The sequence below is a fragment of the Phacochoerus africanus genome, chromosome 11 (assembly GCF_016906955.1).
Source record: "Phacochoerus africanus isolate WHEZ1 chromosome 11, ROS_Pafr_v1, whole genome shotgun sequence".
NCBI lineage: Eukaryota > Metazoa > Chordata > Mammalia > Artiodactyla > Suidae > Phacochoerus > Phacochoerus africanus.
The window spans coordinates 65150062-65171393 of NC_062554.1; the positions used below are offsets into that span (position 1 = coordinate 65150062).

Here is a 21332-nt window from a genome sequence, read left to right on the forward strand (position 1 = left end):
AAGCAAAGATGGGCATAGGCTGGATGCCAAAAAATAGGACTGGAGCTAGATCCCCTTACGTAGACTGTAATTCCAGCTCCACTCCTTACTGACTTCACCCCTTGGACAGTATCTTATCCTCTGTGCCTCGGTTTTCTTGTATGTATAGTGGGGGTAGTGCTTAAAGCTTTATTGTGAAGGTTAAATAAGTTAACACATATAAAACACTTGGAACAGCAAATATCCAGTAAAATGGTAGCTATTATGACTTTCTCCTAAATTATCTCACTTCCTTGAGACCATTAGGGTAGGTGTTGGCCTCATTTGACCAAGTGTAGTAATTGAGGCTCAGAGTTATTAGGCAGAAAAATCACAGGCCCAAAATGGTATCACTTGTACTAAAGCCCATGATACCTAATCTAGATCTTATTCCTGACCTAACTGCAATTTCAACCTTGACCAGAAATGTAATCTTTTTTTTTTTTTTTTTCCGCTTTTTAAGGCCACACCTGCAGCATATGGAAGGTCCCAGGCCAGGGGTTGAATTGGAGCTACAGCTGCCAGCCTACACCACAGCCACAGCAATGGGGAATCTGAGCCATGTCTGTGACCTATACCACAGCTCACGACAACGCCAGATCCTTGACCCACTGAGCGACATCAGGGATCAAGCCCACGTCCTCATGGATACCAGTCAGGTTCGTTTCCTCTGTGCCACAACAGGAACTCTGAGAAATGTAATCTTCATGGGCTAGTCTGGAATCTTCTGGTCAGCACCAATGAGGTAATGTGTCACTTGGGCCCTTGCCACCTCTCCCCTCTCCAGCACGCCCCCTAAAAGGGGCAATATGCATGATAAAACCCTTGCCTTTAACCTGGGCCTAAAAATAAGCCTTCCTTTTCTTTTGCTAGTAGCTCCCTTACCTTCTTCCTAGAAAAAGCTTCCATTTTGTACAGTCCTTCAGGGTGCCCTTCTCTTTACTAGATAGGATGCTGCTCGATTCATGACTTGTTTAATAATGCCAATTAGATCTTCAGGGTTGAGGTTTGTTTTTTAACAGGCAGTTTGCATTCCTTCACGTATCTAAAACACTGCCTAAATATCATCCAAGGTATTGTTACCACCAGCAGTGGTATATAGGAGTATTTCTAAACACTCTTGTAATCATTCGTTATTATCAGTTCTCTCAAACTCTGCCCATTGGATAGGTGATAAAATGTCACTGTTACATTTATTTCATAATGAGGGTGAACAGCTTATCACATGTCTAAATGTGTACTTTTCTCCTCTGTGAGATGACCAGTTCATCTCCTTTGCCTATTTTGGGGGTGGAGTACTCATTTTGTTAGGGTTTTTCTTTTTGTCCTTTTTGTTTGTTTGTTTGTTTTTACAGCTGTACCTACGGCAAATGGAAATACCCAGGCTTGGGGTCAAATCAGAGCTGCAGCTGCTGACCTGCACCACAGCCACAGCAACGCAGGCTTACAGCAACAGTGGATCCTTAACCCACTGAATGAGGCCAGGGATGGAACCTGAATCCTCATGGACACTATGTCAGGTTCTTAACCCACTGAGCCACAGTGTGAACTCCCCATCTTGTAGGATTTTTAAGCAAGGAGTAATTATGATCAGATTGATATTTAAGAAAGAAAATAAGGATAGTGTGGAGTAGAAATTGATTAGAGGGATGGAAAACAATTAGAGTACGATGTTAATCTAGCAGAGATGAGTGACAGGTAACTCAAAGCCATGGTGGAGGAAAAAGAGAGAAGATAGTGCACTGGAAAAAGATGTACCAGACAGAACTGACTGAATGGGAAAACCTTTTGTGTGTGGAAAGTAATAGAAGGCCAGGAGTCTAGTATGACTTCCATATTTCTACTTTGGGTAGCTCCATTTGCCAAAGTAGAGAAGGCAGGAAAACGAATAACTTTGTCTAGAGTAATGAAGAGTATGCCGCCTTGGGACACATCGGGTTTAAGGAGCCTGTAAAAAATTCAAGTGACCTCACAGATGTGGAGTTCAAAGATGTCTAAGCTAAACATCTACTATACTTCATCAATTCTAATATGGACACTTTTCTACTTTTAAAAATCTCCAAAATGGAGTTCTCGTGGCGCAGCAGAAACGAATCTGACTAGTATCCATGAGGTTGTGGGTTTGATTCCTGGTCTCCCTCAGTGGGTTAAGGATCCGGTGTTGCCGAATGCTGTGGTGTAGGTTGCAGACGTGGCTCGGATCCTGCATTGTTTTGACTGGCATAGGCCGGCAGCTGTAGCTTCCATTAGCCCCTTAGCCTGGGAACCTCCACATGCCACAGGTGTGGTCCTAAAAAGAAAAAAAAAAGAAAAAGTCTCTCCACCTCCAAGTCTGTCTCTGAAAGCCTCCTGAGCTACTGCCCAGGGATCACCTCTCTTAGGAGAGAAAAGAGAAAACAGCAGAGATCTTTTTCCCCAGCTTCTCATTCCACTTCCTAGGTCTTCATGATACCAGATGGTGAAACATGTCTAAAGTTGGTTCTGGCACCAGAAGCTGAAGGAGAAACAAGTGTAAATCTGGGGCTGAAGAACTCAGGCTCTGAGGTCTGCCAGCTCTGGCTCCAGCCTTGGGGTCAAGGACAGGGGCTGTGCCTTCTCCTGAGTGCTGTGGCAGAGACCATGGACTTCTTCCCTGCAGCCTCAAGGTAGGACAGTTTTGAAGTGTTCCCTCGGATCCACAGCTCTGCAGGTATGGTCTGGGGCCTCCTTTGCAGCTTCATTACACTTCAAATTCTCCTCTGCTTGTTCTTTGTTTTGTTTTGTTTTTTGCTTTTTTTTAGAGCTGCACCTGTAGCATATGAAAGTTCCCAGGCTAGAGGTTCAATCATAGCTGCAGTTGCCAGCCTACTAAACAGCCATAGCAATGCAGGATCCGAGCTGCGTCTGCAACCTACACCACAGCTCATGGCACTGCTGGATCCTTAACTCACTGAGCAGGACCAGGGATGGAACCCAAGTCCTCATGGATGCTAGTCGAGTTTGTAGTCCGCTGAACCACAACGGGAACTTCCCCCTGTGCTTGTTCTTGCTTCCTTCACATCTCTAAGGTGTTGATCCTAAGTAGTCTAGAGACCTCTCCAATAACTTCCTGCAGATAAATATCCATCTCCGAGCCTGTTTCTCAGGGAACTAAACCTATAGGAACATGACTCATGGCCTACAAAGTCCTTCATGATCTGGCCCCTGCCGATCTTTCTAGTCTTATTCTCTCCAGTGCCCCCTTGCACCCTACTCCTCAGCTCATCAAACTCTCAATTCCCCAGACACCAAGTTCTGTCTTGCTCTGTGCAGATTTGTTTCACAGAATTCATTCAACAAATATTCACTATGCTACTGTACCTACTGTGAGGCTCTCAGGAAAGAGAGGGCATTCTCAAAAGGGGGAACTAAAGAAAATTTAATGAGAGGGTTTTCTAAAAGATGTAAGCAGGGTTATGGGAAACCAGAAAGCATCCCAAGACTAACAGCAGTAGGGAGCTCCTTGGGTTGAAGAGGTAAAGGGAAGAGTGGTTAGTGAGAGCTACACTGGAGGAGCTGTAGCTGCAGGCAAGAGCCAGCAGGCAGGGATGGTAACCTTCAGGAAGAAGCCAGCTGCTGCTGACTCAGCCCAGCCGGGAGTGAGGTAGGGTGAAAAATTCCCCAGTCCCTCTCTCTCCCCCTCTCTCCATCCTCCAAACTCCCACTGGGGCAGCTGAACCCACCTAGAAGCCCCAGAAGTAAAGATGTGGTCCACAGAGCTGGGCGGAGAGGTAAAAGGCTGGATTTGGAGGAGCAAAGAGAGAGCATTCTTTGTAATCCCTGAACAACACAGAAAAGCAGTGCCCTCGTGTTGTTTACAATCTCAAAGGGGAAAATAGACTTCCATCAATGAATCATAGAAAAGTAATGAAAATACTAATTCTTTTCATGTTCACATAAAATTTACCATGAGCGAGTGAGTCTGTAAAGCAAGTCCCCAGAAATTTTTAAAAACCGGCCTCAAAGATCATGCTCTCTGCCCACAATATAATTGTTATAACTGATTAACGAAAACCTAAAGGGATTTATCCTCACACTTTGAAAGTGAAAAACATGCCTATGTACAACTCAGGCAAAGAAGAAATAATAATGGCAATAACAAAAATGTTACATGTTAAAATTTATGGGATGCCCATAAATAGTTGTTTTTCAAGGGAAATTATGAAATTAAATGTTTACATTAGAAAAGAAAAGTTGAAAATGTATAAGCTAAGCATCCAACTTTAGAAGATGGGGGGAAATGGACAATGGAATATCCCTAAAAAGGAGAACAAGTAAGATAATAAAGACAAGAGAAATTAATGAAATAGAAAACAAAAATACAATGGGAGGAACAACCAAACCGAAAGTTGGTTCTCTGAGAAGAGGAGAATGGCTAAACTGCAAAACGTTTGCATGTCAGAATAATGTACTGCAGTGACAGATTAAGCTTAAATAAAAGTCAGAGACATATGAATGAAAATAAAAAGTTATGGAAGGCTAAATACAGGTAATACCATTTTTGTAACGCTTAAGAACAAGCAAAACCTGGAGTTCCCATCATGGCACAGTGGTTAACAAATCCAACTAGGAACCATGAGGTTGCGGGTTCGATCCCTGGCCTCGCTCAGTGGGTTAAGGATCCGGCGTTGCCATGAGCTGTGGTGTAGGTCGCAGACGCAGCTCGGATCCCGCGTTGCTGAGGCTCTGGTGCAGGCCAGCAGCTGTAGCTCCAATTCAGCCCCTAGCCTGGGAACCTCCAAATGCCGCAGGAGCTGCCCTAGAAAAGGCAAAAAGACAAAAAAAAAAAAAAGAACAAGCAAAACCAAATTATGTATTGTTTAAGGTACATGTACATTTGGAAAAACTTTTTTTTTTTTTTTTAAGCAAGAGAATGATGAGCACAAGAGGAACCTTGGGGTGGGAGAGAGGCAGGGGACTGGTATCTGGGAGGAGCATAGAGGGGCTTCAAAACCATGATAATGTTCTGGTCCACAAATTTACAAGGGTGGTTTTTTTTGTTTTTTTTTTTTGTTTTTTGGTCTTTTTTTGTCTGATTAGGGCCACACCTGCGGCATATGGAGGTTCCCAGGCTAGGAGTCCAGTTGGAGCTGTAGTTGCCGGCCTACACCACAGCCACAACACCACCAGATCCGAGCCATGTCTGCAACCTACACCCCAGCTCACGGCAATGCCGGATCCTTAACCCACTGAGCAAGGCCAAGGATCGAACCTGCAACCTCATGGTTCCTAGTCGGATTTGTTAACCACTGAGCCATGGCAGGAGCTCCTACAAGGGTGTTACTATGCTCTTTTGCAGGTAGCAAATAGTAAGTAATAATTTTTATAAGCTGTAAGCAAATCCTGCTCAGTAGAATGTCTCAGACTCACTCTGTATTGTTTTTTATGTTGCTGGCCTGGAACTGGGAGCAGCCCCCTTAGTTTTTGGACCCTGAGACTTCACATTGAGCGCAGCATTTGCCTCATCCTTTTACCTTCTCATTTCCTGGGTTCCACACATAGAAAGCCTCTGAGTAAATACAAACTACTGTATATAAAGTAAATAAACAATAAGGCCCAACTGTATATTCAATACCTTGTAATAAACTATAATGGAAAAGATTCTGAAAAAGAATACACACACACACATACACATAACTGAATCACTTTTCTGTAGACAAGAAACTAACACAACATTATAAGTCAATTATTCAATTTTAAAAAGGCTCTGACTTAGCATATTGCTCGATGCTTGAGAATCTTTCTGATTAATCTCATTGGGAAGCCATGCCAAGAAAACAAGGAAGGGAGAAGAAAGGAAACAGAAGCCAAGTGGGTCTTCTTACAATGAAAAAAAGTCCAGAGATTTAAAAAAAGGGTTTTTTTCTTTTTCTTTTTTGGCTACTCCCATGTCATATGGAAGTTCCTGGACCAAGGATCGAATCCAAGCTGGAGCTGTGACCCAAGCCGCAGCTGCAGCCATTGCACCAGGCCAGGCAGGGATCATTAACACAGGGATCAGCCAGATCATAAACCCGCTGTGTCACTGCAGGAACTCCAGTCCAGAGATTTAAAAATGAACTTCCCAGAAGTTCCCGTTGTGGCTCAGCTGGTTATGAATGTGACTAGTATCCATGAGGATGCAGGTTCAATCCCTGGCCTTGCTCAGTGGGTTAAGATCCAGCGTTGCCTTGAGCTGTGGTGTAGGTCGCAGACGCAGCTCGCATCTGGCATTGCTGTGGTTGTGGCGTAGGTTGTCAGCCGCAGCTCCAATTCAACCCTTAGCCTGGGAACTTCCATGTGCCACAGGCTCGGCTCTAAAAATCCAAAAAACAAAAAAAAGAAAGAAAACGTTTCAGATTTGTGACCTTTTGTGCACAGGCTCCAATCTAGAAATCTTCTTTCACAACCTTGTATCCCAGTCATGCCAGAGTGGATGTAGATGTCAAACAGCCTAAGAGCAGACATCTGTCACCGCAGGCTGTCCTGAATCCAGGTCCCTCTTCTAACTGGTCTTGGATTACCTTTCAGGAATTACATCTCCTCCACTGAATGCAGTTTTAGTGAGCAGGCAAACTTAGGTGCTTGCATCCTACCATGAAATCTGGAGAGGGGAGAGCCTTCCCGGTCTGAACTAATACAGCTAGAGCCTGGGGCCTGAGGCCTGTGCTGGGCCAGTTGAGAAAATTCTCCCTGGCTACAGACACTTAAGGAGTGAAGATAGTTCTTCCCCCCACCTCCCCCAACCCCCACTCCTTTTTTTTTTCTCATTTTTGGCCACCCCACAACATACGGAGTTCCTGGGCAGGGATCAGCTCTGAGCTGCAGTCGCCACCCAAGCTGCAGCTGCAGCAGCACTGGATCCTTAACCCACTGTCCCGAGCTAGTGCTCCCAGGTCACCGCCGATCCCATTGTGCCACAGCGGGAACTCCATTTTTCCCATTTTTAAAAATTGTGGTGAAATACATATAACATAAAATAGACCATCTTAGCCATTTTTCAGTGTACAGTTCAGTGGTATTAAAACCATTCACAGTGTTGGGCAGCTATCGGTAGCACCCATGTCCATAACCCCTTGCATCTTGTTAAACTGAAACTCTATACCCTATAAACATTACCTCCCCACCCCCCTTCCCCATCCCCTGGCAACTACCATTCTAATTTCAAACTGGTTTTATGACTTTGACTACTCTAAGTAAGGATGGTTCTTCACAGCCATCATGAAGAGCTGCTTGGGTTCCTACGTACTGATTCTGTGAGCCTGAACTTAGAGTTTCCTGTTGATTTTATGAGCCCCTAATGTCTTTCCAATACATATTTCCTTTCTCCTAAATTAGTCATTTCATTCATTTTCTTCCCTTCCTTCCTTCCTCTTTCTTTCTTTTTTTCTTTTTCTTTCTTCTGTGTGTGTGTGTGTCTTTTTAGGGCTGCACCCAGGACATGCGGAAGTTCCCAGGCTAGGGGTTGAATTGGAGCTGCAGCTGCCAGCCTACACCACAGTCACAGCAACTCTCAGGTCCAAGCTTATCTGCAACCTACACAACAGCTCCTGTCAATGCCAGATCCTTAACCCACGGAGCAAGGCTACTGAACAAGTCTTCATGGATATAGGCAGGTTTTTTAACCGCTGAGCCATGACTGGAACTCCTCATTCATTTTTTTAAATTACAGGAAAAATAGATGTTCATAGCAGATGAACAATATAGTAATAGAAATTCAGTACACTGAAGGTTGAGGTTCTTTCCCTAGGAAAACCACTGTTAACAGTTTGGTATGTATCCTTACAAATTTTTTCTATATACATATAGAGAGAGATGGACTGATCCTCCAGATAATTTAGAATTTATGGGAGAATGGAAGGGATTTTTACCAAAAAGGGGATCATACTAAATATATTCTTATACATATTATTTTTTTCACTCAATATAGCATAAATGTCTTTCTTGTCAGTACATAGAAATCTGTCATTCCTTTTAATGGCTGCATAGTATTCCATGGTATGAACACCATAATTTAATCTTCTCATTGTCAGACATTAACACTGTCCCCAACTTTTTAATATTACAATAATGAGGCAATAAACACCCTTATAGTTACATAGCTTTGCACACTTGTGCAAGTATTTCTATAGGTAGGTATTGCCTAGAAGTCATTTCTGGAACAAAGGATATATACATTAACATTTTTATAATATTTACTGTCAAACTGCCCTTTTGCTGCTGTATCCACTTCCTAACAACATAGAAAGTGCTCATCCTCTACTTATGAATAAAGTTTTAATATTTATTTTCAGTAATTTGATAGATGGAATATCTTCCTGGCTTTCATATGGTCTTTTTCAAATGTTAGCCAGTTTGACTTTAGTTTTTTTTGTTTTGTTTTGTTTTTGTTTTTGTTTTTGTCTTTTTGCCTTTTCTGGGGCCGCTCCCGTGGCATATGGAGGTTCCCAGGCTAGGGGTCTAATCAGAGCTATAGCTGCTGGCCTACGCCAGAGCCACAGCAACGCGGGATTCAAACCGCGTCTGCAACCCACACCACAGCTCACGGCAACGCTGGATCCTTAACTCACTGAGCAAGGCCAGGGATCAAACCCACAACCTCATTGTTCCTTCGGATTCGTTTCCGCTGCACTGCAATGGGAACTCCTATCAGTTATGTATTGCAATTATTCTCTCCAAATTAGTGATTAGTCTAATTTTAGTTTTGGTGTCTTTGGTTGTTGTATATGTTCTTTATAATTTCTATCATTTTTATCTTTATGGCTCCTGATCACATTGAAGAAAGGTCTTCCTACCCCCAAGCTATAAATAAACATAGTTCCATGCATTTCCTCCTAGGGCAGCACGGTGCAGTGGTCCTCTGTAAGAAGTAGAAGTCCCGGAGCCAGATTTCTTAGCCTCAGATCTTAGCTGTGGTCCCTATCAGTTGCATGACCCTTAAACTCTCTGCCTTAGTTTTCTCACCAGGTGAGGATTAAGTGAGTGAACATATATGCACAGTATTTAGGATGTTGCTGAGCACACAGTAAATAATGTGTGTGCTGTTATCTAGTTCCTTTTCAGTTTTTTTAACATTTACGTTTTTGATATACCTTTCTTTGCATGGTGATTTGAGTCTATTTTTTTCTCAGACAGATAGCTGGTTTTATAATACAGTCTGTTTCCCCACTAATTTGAAATGTTATCTTTAGGATAGATTAAGGTGCAGGCCATCTCTAGAAGTGCCCTAAGCGGTCCCAGCCTTAGCACTTTGTTGACTCCTCGGGAACCTGTTAGATAGAAATTCGAAGTTGAATTTAATAATGTTCAGACCCTTGATCTCTCTCTCTCCTATGAGCCCCACCCAAACATAGGTTTGGAAGGCCACCCCAGTTGCTCTACCTAAGGACAAGCCTGCCAAGGGCTGTGTTCTTGAAAAAGCAGATCTAATCTAAAAATGTGTATACCACAAGGTATTTCCTCCGAGATAATAATGCTAAGAGAGGAAGAGAACTCAGTCATTCTGAGGATGTAGGAGTATGTTGAGTCTATGCATGAAGATGGGATATGTTTAGCCGTCAAGGGTGACTGGAGTTAGTGGAGGTCTTCACAAGGGTAAGAGGGTTATCTACATTATAGATTTTGGTGTACACTGGAAGGCTGAGAACCGGAGATTCAACTTCAGCTTCTCCTTTAAGACTTACTCAAAAACACAACTGCTTAAGGTGTGCTGCCATCTCATGGCCAAACCTGTGTTACAATCAAATGACAAGCAGTTAGATCAAAAAGTGAAGCAGCTATAGGAACATGATTATTGAGGCAGAATAGTAACTTGGGTAGTCAGTGCAGGAGCATGGGCTTCAATGCACTCTTTGATAGGACATTTGTGGCTTAAGGGCTCCAGGGAGTAACATCCCCACAGGCCTTGTTTGCGATAGGGAGTGTACCTACGCCCAGAGGGACATTTTAATCTCTAATCCCCTGTGACTCAGTTTACGGGAAGAGAAGGGCAAAGAAACCATGAGACTGATGGGACATTTCCACCCCTAAGTCCCCTGTTGGACAAGGGCTGATAAGGTAACTGGGCAAGGCCAATGGGAGAAAACCACATCTTTCTGGACCCCATGTTGGTACCCCCCCATCTTTAAGGGATACAAACCCCTATAAGACAATGGGGGGGGGCTCTTCTCCCCCTCCCAGCTGTCCTGGGAACTGTTTGCTTTCCTAAAATAAAGACTTTGCTTGCTTGCTGCCTGTGTGTTTGTGAAGTTCATTCTTCCGCTGTGTGAATAAGAACCCAGATTCCGGCAACATCTTTCTGGCATCAACATGGCAATCTAAAACAAAACACACACACCCTCTGGGAGAAGCCATGCTCGGGCTGACGGTCTGTGGTGGCTACTAGCACCGCTCTGCTGGCAGAGGCCTGTGATGGGGTCTGTCAGGCACTGCCCAGTAAGCAAATCTGAATAGCGGGCTGAGCCTAAAAAGAAAGTTCAAATATTCCCAATGCAGATAGGCCTGTATATAGATTCCATGCCCACATTCTCTCTTAGGTAAAAAAGAGTAGCTAGGCTTGTGCATGAGTTCAGAATGTGGCAAATTTGCGGGAGTTCCAGTCATGGTTTAGTGGTTAACGAACCCGACTAGCATCCGTGAGGTTGCGGGTTTGATCCCTGGCCTCACTCAGTGGGTTAAGGATCTGGCCTTGCTGTGAGCTGTGGTGTAGGTCGCAGACACGGATCAGATCCTGCGCTGCTGTGGCTGTGGTATAGGCAGATGGCTACAGCTCCAATTCAACCCCTAGCCTGGGAACTTCCATATGCTGTGAGTGCAGCCTTAAAAGACAAAAAAAAAAAAAAAGAATGTGGCAAATTTGTGCTGAAAAGAGGCTGGCAGAAAGGGTATGAGCCCAGGAGAGGCTCTGAAAAATAAATTGTTATCACTCTACTTGGCCTCCCTCCTCTGTGCTGTTCTACCTCCCCTTCCGCGGCCCCAGCCCCTGGTAGCAGTCATGTCCAGTACACGGAGAGCGAGAGTGATCATGGGAGAGGAGCATCAATCTCTAAGGCAAATTTAAAGGCCTCTAAGGCAAAGGGGAAATGGAATGGAACAGGGAGTGTCCTGTGGACGCGGGGAGGTAAGGGGAAACAAGAAGCAAACAGATGCAGACCTAAAACGTTAATGTCATCTTTATTGTACAGCACATCTGGTATTTGTGCATCCCGACAAGTATACACAATATAAAATCAAACCCAGCCATTCAAAATTACACTAAATGAAGACTGAACCCATAGTTGCCTCTCTTAAAAAATACACACAATTAACACTGTCCTGCTGTAACAATATTATGGAAAGAGACAGGTAGCACAAGAAGGGAGAGAGTGGAAGAAGTGAAGTTTGTGCCAAAGTTATTTTCTCTTGTTATTGCACTTTTATTCTACACACTTAGTATATTACACTTTCATTTAACACTGGAATAATAAACATTAGTCCTTTAAAACAAACAAAAACATTACATAAACACAGAAGACAACAAGCTGTTCAGACCAATTAATCGCCTTTTCAAGGTGGTCCCCCAATGTCAGGTGTTCACACGTGGTCTCTTCAAATCAGCCCAGTTGGACTGGATGTTAGCAGAGCAGGTGAAGTTAAAAATAAAACCCTTTCAAGAACAGTAGTGCTACTTAAACTCCCCAAGGGAGTCTGCAATACAAGTTTCTCAAGGTCACGCCCTCCCAACTCATTGAAACATCACACTAGCCCCCACCCACCCCATCCCCTTATTTTTATTTAAAAGGATAAAGCTTTTTTTTTTCTTTTAAAGAAAGAGTGGGTTATTTGATCCAGCAAATCCAAACATCAAGCTTTGAAAACTCAAAGAAAGCAATTATTCTTTTAGCAATGGACTCTTCAAGGGCCATTTTTCTCACTCTGACACATAGGGACTTCGCAGTTTCCCTGATTAGTCAGATGGAATACCACACATGCCTTCTCTCCAGAGCAAGGTCAGAGGGAGTCTCTGTTCCCCAAAGTGCTATTGTAATCACCAATCCCCCATGGCTTCTCAGTGCTAAATAGCCCCCAAATAAAGTGTCATTCAGTGCAATTATCACTTTGCAGCCCTGCCACCCCAAACCACTTCTCTGATCAGGAAAAAACACTTTGACCACACCTCTTTGGCAGCTCAAGCAAAAACACACACAAAAAAAAAACAAAAAAAAAACCACATTGGATAGCAACAACAGGTACTGTTGAGAATTTCACCCGTCCCCTGTTTCTATCCATGGTCGTAATGTAGCTTTCCCTTCACTCTTTCCTTGAATTTTAGTGTTAAAATTTGGAGAAGGTGCTGCCTAGGCTCTGTCCTCTTGAAACTGATGGAGTCACAGGTGACTCTCTTTGGTCTGGGAAGAACCAGCACAGGTCTCCTTCCCAGAGAAGTGAAAGGCTTGCTCAGTCAGTGAGCCACTCTGCAGAGGATCAAGGGAACCAGGGCTAGCCTGGGGAAACCTCGCCCAAGCGAGAGCATTCCTCCACCCACCCAGAATGACCTTGCCGCTGGCTCCCCAGGCACAAGGGCAGCTGCTCTGGAGCCCCAGGCTCCACCACTTCTGATTGCTCCGCAGGAAGGTCCCTCACTTGGTTCTGAAGTAACTTAAGTGACCTGACTTCAAGCGCATTAAAAATGGCCAGGTGATCATTTTCAGGCTGGGGTAAACTGCTCTAATGAAGTTAGGAAGAAGGACGGAACACGGTAAGGGTAATTCTTTCAGCCCATCCTTCCTCGTCCCCCAGCCACCATCTCACCTCACGACTTGAGAGCACACACAACCAAAGCTAGGAGGTAAAAATTTCAGGACTTTGGTCTTGTTGAGCCCTCTCCAGTCCAAGTGCTGCCAGACTTTGAATATCTAGTGTCTTCCCAAGTAATATACAATACAGTACATTTTATGGCATCCCATCACTTAAATAATGGGTGCCAAGGAACACAAACCCCAAATTAGCAGACAATGTTATAAAACGAAAGCAAGGTATATGCATGTTATACATATGTATTCCTGTACTCAGCCTGCTGAGTGTTTAAATAACACTTCCAAATATCTACATGTGGACTCTGGCTGGCCTGGGGACTTTCGGGAATATTTTTGCATCTTTTCTCAGAACACTTTTTAAAAAAATGAACGGTAACCCAGCTACTCGCCCCCTTAGCTAAGCATTAGCCTTTCCCTTGCTCCCTCCCTGTTCAGGCAAAAAATGTGGGGAATCTGCTAGAGAACTGTGTCTGAGAACAGGCTAAGCCACCGGGGAATAAACTGAAAAGGGACTCTGGGTGGGAAAAAAACCTAACCCCCCCCCCATGTGTAAATGGGAGTATGGACTAAGCTGCCCAAAGAATGTTAGGAATGTGGGCTCCACAATGGGAGCACAGAGCCCTGATTAGAGCTGGAGTGAAAAGACCAGCTGGAAAGGGGGACGATGCAAGACCTTCCTTGACAGTTCATACAGAACAGATTTATAGTGCTTTTTAGGCTAAAGGAATAGCTTGGGGGTCGCAGTGAATTGCTGAATATGCTCCAAGGGCCATCCAACTCTTCACTATCCAGGAGTCATCTCTGCCTGGGAGGGTCTCAGGTTGCCCAGCAAGCATCAGTCCCCTCAGGGGCTCTCTTGAATGAGTCAATGTCCAATTCTTCTGCCAAAAGGTGAGGGGAAGGAAAGAAATCAGGAGTGAAAGAGCAAAGTCTTTGCTTTCAAGTAGAATCATCGAGTCCTCGGTTTGGCCTCTCAGAATGTGACTTGCAGAGCCGGTCCATGATGCCCTGGAGCATGGGCTGGACAATGCCCAAGAGAGGCCTCTGAGAGGGGTCACTATCCCAGCAGGCTTCCATCAACTGCCAGCACTCCTCATCAAATACTGGAAGGCGTTCTGGACGGGCCCCTGGAGAGAGGAGCATGGAAATAAGACCAGAGGCAGTGGGAAGGGGAGCAACACGATGAAGAGGCTCGATCAGCTCATAGGCTGATTACCCAGTTGGGTAATGCTGAAGAATGCAGTAAGCTTTGGCTGCAAACACCTAGGTTAGAACCTAATAGTAATGGTGATGAAAAACTGGAACGTGGAGTTCCCGTCGTGGCGCAGTGGTTAACGAATCCAACTAGGAACCATGAGGTTGCGGGTTCGGTCCCTGCCCTTGCTCAGCGGGTTAATGATCCGGCGTTGCCGTGAGCTGTGGTGTAGGTTGCAGACGCGGCTCGGATCCCACGTTGCTGTGGCTCTGGCGTAGGCCGGCGGCTACAGCTCCGATTCAACCCCTAGCCTGGGAACCTCCATATGCCACAGGAGTGGCCCAAGAAATAGCAAAAAGACAAAAAAGAAAAAAAAAAGAAAGAAAGAAAAACTGGAACGTGCTAGCATAGGATGCTGAAGAATTAGAAATTTTAAAGAAAAAAGCCTTTTTTTTTTTTTTTTTTTTAAAAAACAGCTACACCTGCAGCACATGGAAGTTCCTGGGCTGCATCTGCAACCTATGCTGCACCTTGTGGCAACACCAGATCCTTAACCCACTGAGCAAGGCCAGGAGTTGAACCCGAATCCTCACAAAGACCATATCAGATCCTCACCCACTGAGCCACAATGGACACTGCTAAAGAAAAAAAGCTGTTCTGAGAGTTCAGAACCACACTGCCTGGAAGCAAGGGTTTGACCTAAATGTCTTTTCTGGATTCCCTCATGTGGAAATGTGTATGCCATGGAGTGGCCCTCAGAGAGGGTTATGGGACGCCCCAGTGGCAGTGCCTGGTCTCAGTCTGCTCTTGCCAGAGGATTGAGGGCAAAGCGGGGCTCATGGCTCTTACCTCTCCGCACGTTGTTCCAGAGATGGTCTTTGCTGGTACACCTCTCAAATGCCTCGGGGAGCTTGACAGAGCCTGAGCAGATATACCAGAAAAGAATGCCAAAAGCGTAGACATCCACAGAATTGTCATACTTCCCTAGAGCAGGAAAGGGTGACAAGTAGTGAGCCAGGGAGGGAATCAACAGCATCACCACTAACTTGTGTCTGCAGAGGTCTTTATACATTTTTTTCTAAAGCCTTTAACATCCATTATCTTTCTCTTTTTTTTAGGGCCACACCCATGGCATATGGAGGTTCCCAGGCTACGGGTCAAATCGGAGCTACAGCTGCCAGCCTACACCACAGCCACAGCAATGCCAGATCGGAGCTACTTCTGCAACCTACACCACAGCTCACGGCAATGCTGGATCCTTAACCCACTGAGTGAGGCCAGGGATCAAACCTGCATCCTCATGGATACTAGTCAGAGTCATTTCTGCTGAGCCACAGCGGGAACTCCAACATCCATTATCTCTTATAACAAACCTGTTAGACAGGATACCTTTATAATGCCCATAATAACAAATACTATGGCACTGGGAGGGCAAAGCTAGAGATCAAGAGAGTCAAGACTGGAACCTGACAAAGGAGAAGGAAAGTAGGACCCTTATTTTAATCAGACAGTCAAAAAGATTAATCCTGAAAGGTCATGTTAGGGAAATAAAGTTGGGAAGCACAGGTGGGTAGATAGGTTGGAACCAGAACATAAAGATTTTTAGGGAGTTCCTGTCATGGCGCAGCAGAAACGAATCCGACTAGGAACCATGAGGTTGTGGGTTCGATCCCTGGCCTTGCTCAGTGGGTTAAGGATCTGGTGTTGCTGTGAACTGTGGTGTAGGTCGCAGACCTGGCTCAGATCCCGCGTTGCTGTGGCTCTGGCGTAGGCAGGTGGCCACAGCTCCAATTTGACCCCTAGCCTGGGAACCTCCTTATGCCAGGGGTGTAGCCATAAAAAGGACAAAAAGACAAAAAAAAAAAAGATTTTTAAAATCAGATAGATGAGTCTGGATTCAGTGGGCAGTAGGAGTCATTTATGCTTTAGAGCAGGGGGTAACATGAAGAATTTTTTTTTTTTTTGTCTTTTTGCCATTTCTTGGGCCTCTCCTGGGGCATATGGAGGTTCCCAGGCTAGGGGTCGAATCAGATCCGTAGCTGCCAGCCTACACCAGAGCCACAGCAACTTGGGATACGAGCCGAGTCTGCAACCTACACCACAGCTCACGGCAATGCCGGATCCTTAACCCACTGAGCAAGGCCAGGGATCGAACTACAACCTCATGGTTCCTAGTCGGATTTGTTAACCACTGAGCCACGATGGGAACTCCTCCCCAAATGTATTTCTTTCTTGTCTTGCTTACTTCTATTTGGCAATTTTCCTCATATTTCCCCTTCCTCAGTCTCCAGAATTTTCTTTACTCCATAACATGGTTGGACTCTAGAGACAGAAAGACCCAGGCTCCAATGCCAACCTCATTACTTCTAGCTCAATGTTTTGAGGTGGGTTTCCTGATGAATCTGGCTTCAACTTAACTTTATCCAGGATATGGACATAAAAATGCATCAATAGCATCACAGAATTGTCATGAGGATCAAATGGAACAAAACATATGATATAATATACTCACACTGCCTAACAAAGAATATACTTAATAAAGATACTGAGTTTCCTCCCCACTTACTCTGTTTTCCAGATCTGACTCAATTTCTATCCAAAAAATCTTATCTCTACCACAAAAGCATCAAATGTTTCTCTTCTGAACACCAAGATTATTATATTATGTAGCACTTGATTACATGCTGTCTTTTTTTTTTTTTTTGTCTTTTTGCTATTTCTTGGGCCGCTCCCACGGCATATGGAGCGTTCCCAGGCTAGGGGTTGAATCGGATCTGTAGCCACTGGCCTACGCCAGAGCCACAGCAACGAGGGATCCGAGCCGCGTCTGCAACCTACAGCACATTTCACAGCAACGCCGGATCGTTAACCCACTGAGCAAGGGCAGGGACCGAACCCGCAACCTCATGGTTCCTAGTCGGATTCGTTAACCACTGGGCCACGACGGGAACTCCTACATGCTGTCTTATACTGCTTCCTAAATTATTTTATCTCTCAATATATCTGTTTACTGTAAGTTCTTTAATGATAAAGGACAATTCTTGGAATTCCCATCGTGGTGCAGCGGAAACGAATCCCACTAGGAACCATGAGGTTGCGGGTTCGATCCCTGGCTTCACTCAGTGGGTTAAGGATCTGGCGTTGCCATGAGCTGTGGTGTAGGTTGCAGGCATGGCTCGGATTTGGCATTGCTGTGGCTATGGCGTAGGCTGGAAGCTGCAGCTCTGATTGGACCCCTAGCCTAGGAATCCCCATATGCTGCAGGTGTGGCCCTAAAAGACAAAAAAAAAAAAAAAGATGATTCTTATATAGTAGTTACTCAATTAATACTTTATGATTAAATAATTGGTCGACTCTGGCAATTATGGAACTAACAGCCTAGAGAGACATCCAAAAGAGTAGCTGGTGACTGCTAGTTACACTTTTCTTTCTTGCCCCTTGACCTCTGTACTTTTCCACCTACTTGTCTTAGGTTCCCCTCTTCTGGTTTCTCCCTTGCCTGTGCCTGACCTGCCATTGGTACTTGTAGATCCTACTTGGCCCAAGAGGTAGAGTCGGTTAAAATACACAGCCCTCCCCACGCCACCCTCTGCCCTACAGCTTACCTGTGAAAAGTTCAGGGGCCATATGGATTGGTGTCCCCACAATGCTGCCTGACATCATGGCCTCTGGCTTGCAGAATCCTAAATCAGTGATCTTGGCCCGGTCCTGCTTGTCCAACTGCCAACAAAGCAGGGCTTAGAGTCACCCTGTGTCTGGCCCCGCATATAGTGCTCAGCTGCAGACCCAAGCTCAAAAGTAGGCATCGACCTCAAAGTGGTACCTAATCAATTCTGCCTCCAGTCTCCCTGTCTCCAGATTCACTCCCACTACTGTCTTCTCCCCAGACTGTAAGCAACCATATGGCAAGGGCTGTCTTTTTCATCTTTGCATCCCTAGCACTTAGCATAGTGCGTGGCACATATCTTGGAAGAAAGAAGGACATTGAGGAAAATACATCAGTTCCTGATTCTCTTCCGACCTCCAGACCCCAGAGCAGAAGGCTGCTAAGTAAGAAGGTTGAAGTCCTCTGGTCACTGAGGAGAGTTCCTAAATTCCCTCTAGCTTCTTGTCCTAAGGTTCAAGACAATAAAACTACGTCTCAGGTGAATGGATAAAGAAGATGTGATACATATGCACAATGGAATACTACTCAGCCACAAAAAATAATGACATAATGCCATTTGTAGCAACATGGATAGACCCAGAGGTAATCACACTAAGTCAAAGATAAATATTATATCACTTATATGCAGAATCTAAAATATGATACAAATGAACTTATTTATAAAACAGACTTACAGACATAGAAAACAAACTGATGGTTATGAAAGAGGAAAACGGGTGGGGTAGGGACGAATTAGGAGTTTGGGATTAGCAGATACAAACTACTATGTATAAAATAAACAACAAAGTCCTACTGTAGAGCACAGAAAACTACATTTAATGGAAAAGAATGTGAAAAGGAATATATATGTATAAGGGAATCACTTGCTGCATACCAGAAACTAACACAACATTGTAAATCAACTATACTTCAACAAAATTTTTTTTTTTTAATTATGTCTTATTTGGTTGTTCACAAGCCTCTTAGGCTTTGGCCTATAATTTTAAGAAGATACTTCCCTTCCCTCCAAATTGCCATCATCTTTATAAATCATTTAAGTGTTGCCAGAGACACTTTAATGAGAATCTAATATATTTGCAAGAGGAGTATGTCAAAAGATTCTTTATAATTTAGATAACAGGACTGGTAGGTTCATGACTCTCTTACCTTTTAAGGTGTTTTTACCCATCTCAGTCCTCATTCCGCATCTCTGTCAAACCCTAATCAATAACAAGACTTGGAATCCTCAAAAATATCAATGTCACAAAAGCAAAAAAAGGCAGGACTATTCTGGATTAGAAGAGGCTAAGGAAATATGACAAAATGCACTGTATGATCTTTGGACTGGATTTTGGACCAAACAGACCATAACTGGGACAGCTGGACATGTCTGGACCAAGTGGGAAATGTTAACATAGGCTGTATATTAACTATCATTATTGTATCAATTTAAATTTCTTGGGTGTGATAATGGCATTTTAATTATGTTGAAGAATGTCCTTTTCTTTAGAAGATACCAGTGGAAGAATTTAGGAGTGGTTTTACCTGCAACTTACTTTCATATAATTCAGTAAAAAAAAAAAAAAAAAAAGTGTGTGTAGAGAGAGAGGGAAAGAGAAACAAAGGGAAACTACGGTAGGAGAGAGAATATGACTCTGGGTGAAGAGTATATGGGTCTTCATTGTACCACTCTTTCAGCTTTTCCGTAAATTAAAATCTTTTTTACCAGTGTTGGGAGAAAAAAACCTTAAGCAATATAAGCTAAGCCTACGATGCAACGCCTCCCTAAGCATCAAGTCCAAAACACCACCTATCCCCTCTGCTGTGAACCGCACTCCTTTCCCTCCAGTCTTTTCCCGAGACCAACTTAAAGGTACGTGTACGCTCCCTGCAAAGGTCACTTACACACGGAGGCAGGGAGTTATCCTGGGGAAACAGCTCTCACTTACCAGTACATTTTTCAGTTTGATATCACGGTGGACAAGTCCTTGGCTGTGCAGGAAGCGGATTCCTTCCACCACATCTAGCGCTATCTGCAAACGTGTCTCCAGGGTCAGCCCAGCCTTAGGGAGACAAAAGGGCTTACTTGTCACTAACAAGACCACTCCTCAATCCCACCTGCTTACACCAACTAGAGAGCGCCTTCTGCAGGGTACTGGAAGACTAACCACACTAAGGTGCACCAGGGCAGAAAAGTGGATGAGAAAAAGAGAAGAAGAAGGCAGTCAGGAGAGGAAACAGGCACAGCAAGGAAGGGCACGCTCTAAAGGCCAAATCAGATCCCTTGGGGGCAGCACTCAGGTCAGTGGGATGATCCCCAAAAGTGACTAAGGAGAGCTGCAACCAAACGCCTAAAGATGCACTCATCCTGAACACTGAACAAACTCCGCAACTGCCTGGGAGGCTCAAAGTGAGTATTTCTGGGACTCTCAAGCAGATTTACTTCCATTGTTCTGTAGGCCTTATTAGCCCAAGTTTGGCTTCATGGATTCAAATACCAAAGTCACTCATCTTACTTCTACCAAGCCTCTAATTTGGGCTCTCTTGAATTCTAGAGAACATTACATCACTCATCCAAAAGCCCCAAGTTGGTTCTCTAAGATGCTTATGGAAAAGCATCACACAGTGCTGGGCCTAACTCCCCTGAAATGAAGACAGAAAGCCACTTGGAGAGTCATTTCCTTCATCATATTGTTTTCTCATGGCTCCTATAAGCTTTTTTTCTTTTCTTTTGGTCACATTTGAGGCATGTGAAAGTTCCCAGGCTAGGGATCAAATGTGCGCCACGGCAGTGACAACACCGGATCCTTAACCTGCTGAGCTACCAAGGAACACCGTGCAAGTATGTCTAAGGATTCTTGTCTTACTTTGTCAGTTCATAAGGACACTGGTACAAGAGGCACCTATGAGAAGGGAACCTCTCTAATATCCCCAGGGTTAGTTTTTCCAGCTCCAAGACAGGGAACAAAAGCAACCTCTCTACTTCCTGCTTGCTGGCTGTTTTAGATGAGGGGAACTCAACATCCAACCAAGAGTATTTCACTTTCATTCAGAATCTTTCAATAGCTTCTCATTGTTTATGACCGAATTTGAATTCCATGGAAATTCTTAACATTTTTGTCTTCTGTAATTTGTTCCCAACATTTCTTCGCACATATCTCCCCTCTATTCCCCAAATGAACCAGCTGCTCCCACCTAGCTAGTGTCTTTCAAATGTTCTGGGCATTCTACTACTCCTTCCCTCTGGTATGGCCTCTTCTTTCCAACTGCTCAAAGTTTACCCGTCAGGGTGTACTTATCAAACTTGAAAGCCACCTGTTCATGAAATAGTCACTGACTACATTTCTTTTAAAAGCCCCTGAGAAATACTTTTGGTTATCCCCTTATGGTGCTTAATACAGGGCTTTGTACAAAGCCGTCACTGCTAAGTATTTGTTGACAACAAAAACTGGCTTTATTCATTGAGAGCAAAAAAAGAGAAGGAATGGCAGAGTTACAGGAAGCTTTTCTGTTCGTCTGTGCAGTCCCGATTTTTACCACAACCATGAGAGATACAAAGTGGGGAACTGACTGCAGTGGTATGGATATAAACTGGGCCAAAAAACAGGTGGAGAAATTTTTTTTTTAGGTTTTTTGGAAATAAAGGTAATATAGCTTGATTATTCCAACAATGCTGTGAATA

The 21332-nt window shown here is 44.2% G+C and overlaps 1 protein-coding gene across 3 annotated transcripts in view; it reads right to left on the reverse strand.

Moving 5' to 3' along the window:
* Window positions 1–11168: 11168 nt before the first annotated feature.
* DSTYK (dual serine/threonine and tyrosine protein kinase) overlaps window positions 11169–21332 on the reverse strand; it is a 59218-nt gene continuing 49054 nt past the window's right edge. Inside the window, exons 10-13 of one of the 3 annotated variants that reach the window (XM_047752186.1) lie at window positions 19600–19713; window positions 17610–17724; window positions 14854–14988; window positions 11169–13936 (exon numbers count right to left, since the gene is read on the reverse strand). In XM_047752186.1, coding sequence (XP_047608142.1) covers window positions 13749–13936; window positions 14854–14988; window positions 17610–17724; window positions 19600–19713 — 552 coding nt within the window. In that variant the 3' untranslated portion in view covers window positions 11169–13748. The remainder of the gene's footprint in view (window positions 13937–14853; window positions 14989–17609; window positions 17725–19599; window positions 19714–21332) is intronic. The other 2 variants (XM_047752188.1, XM_047752187.1) reach the window with 2 other exon arrangements.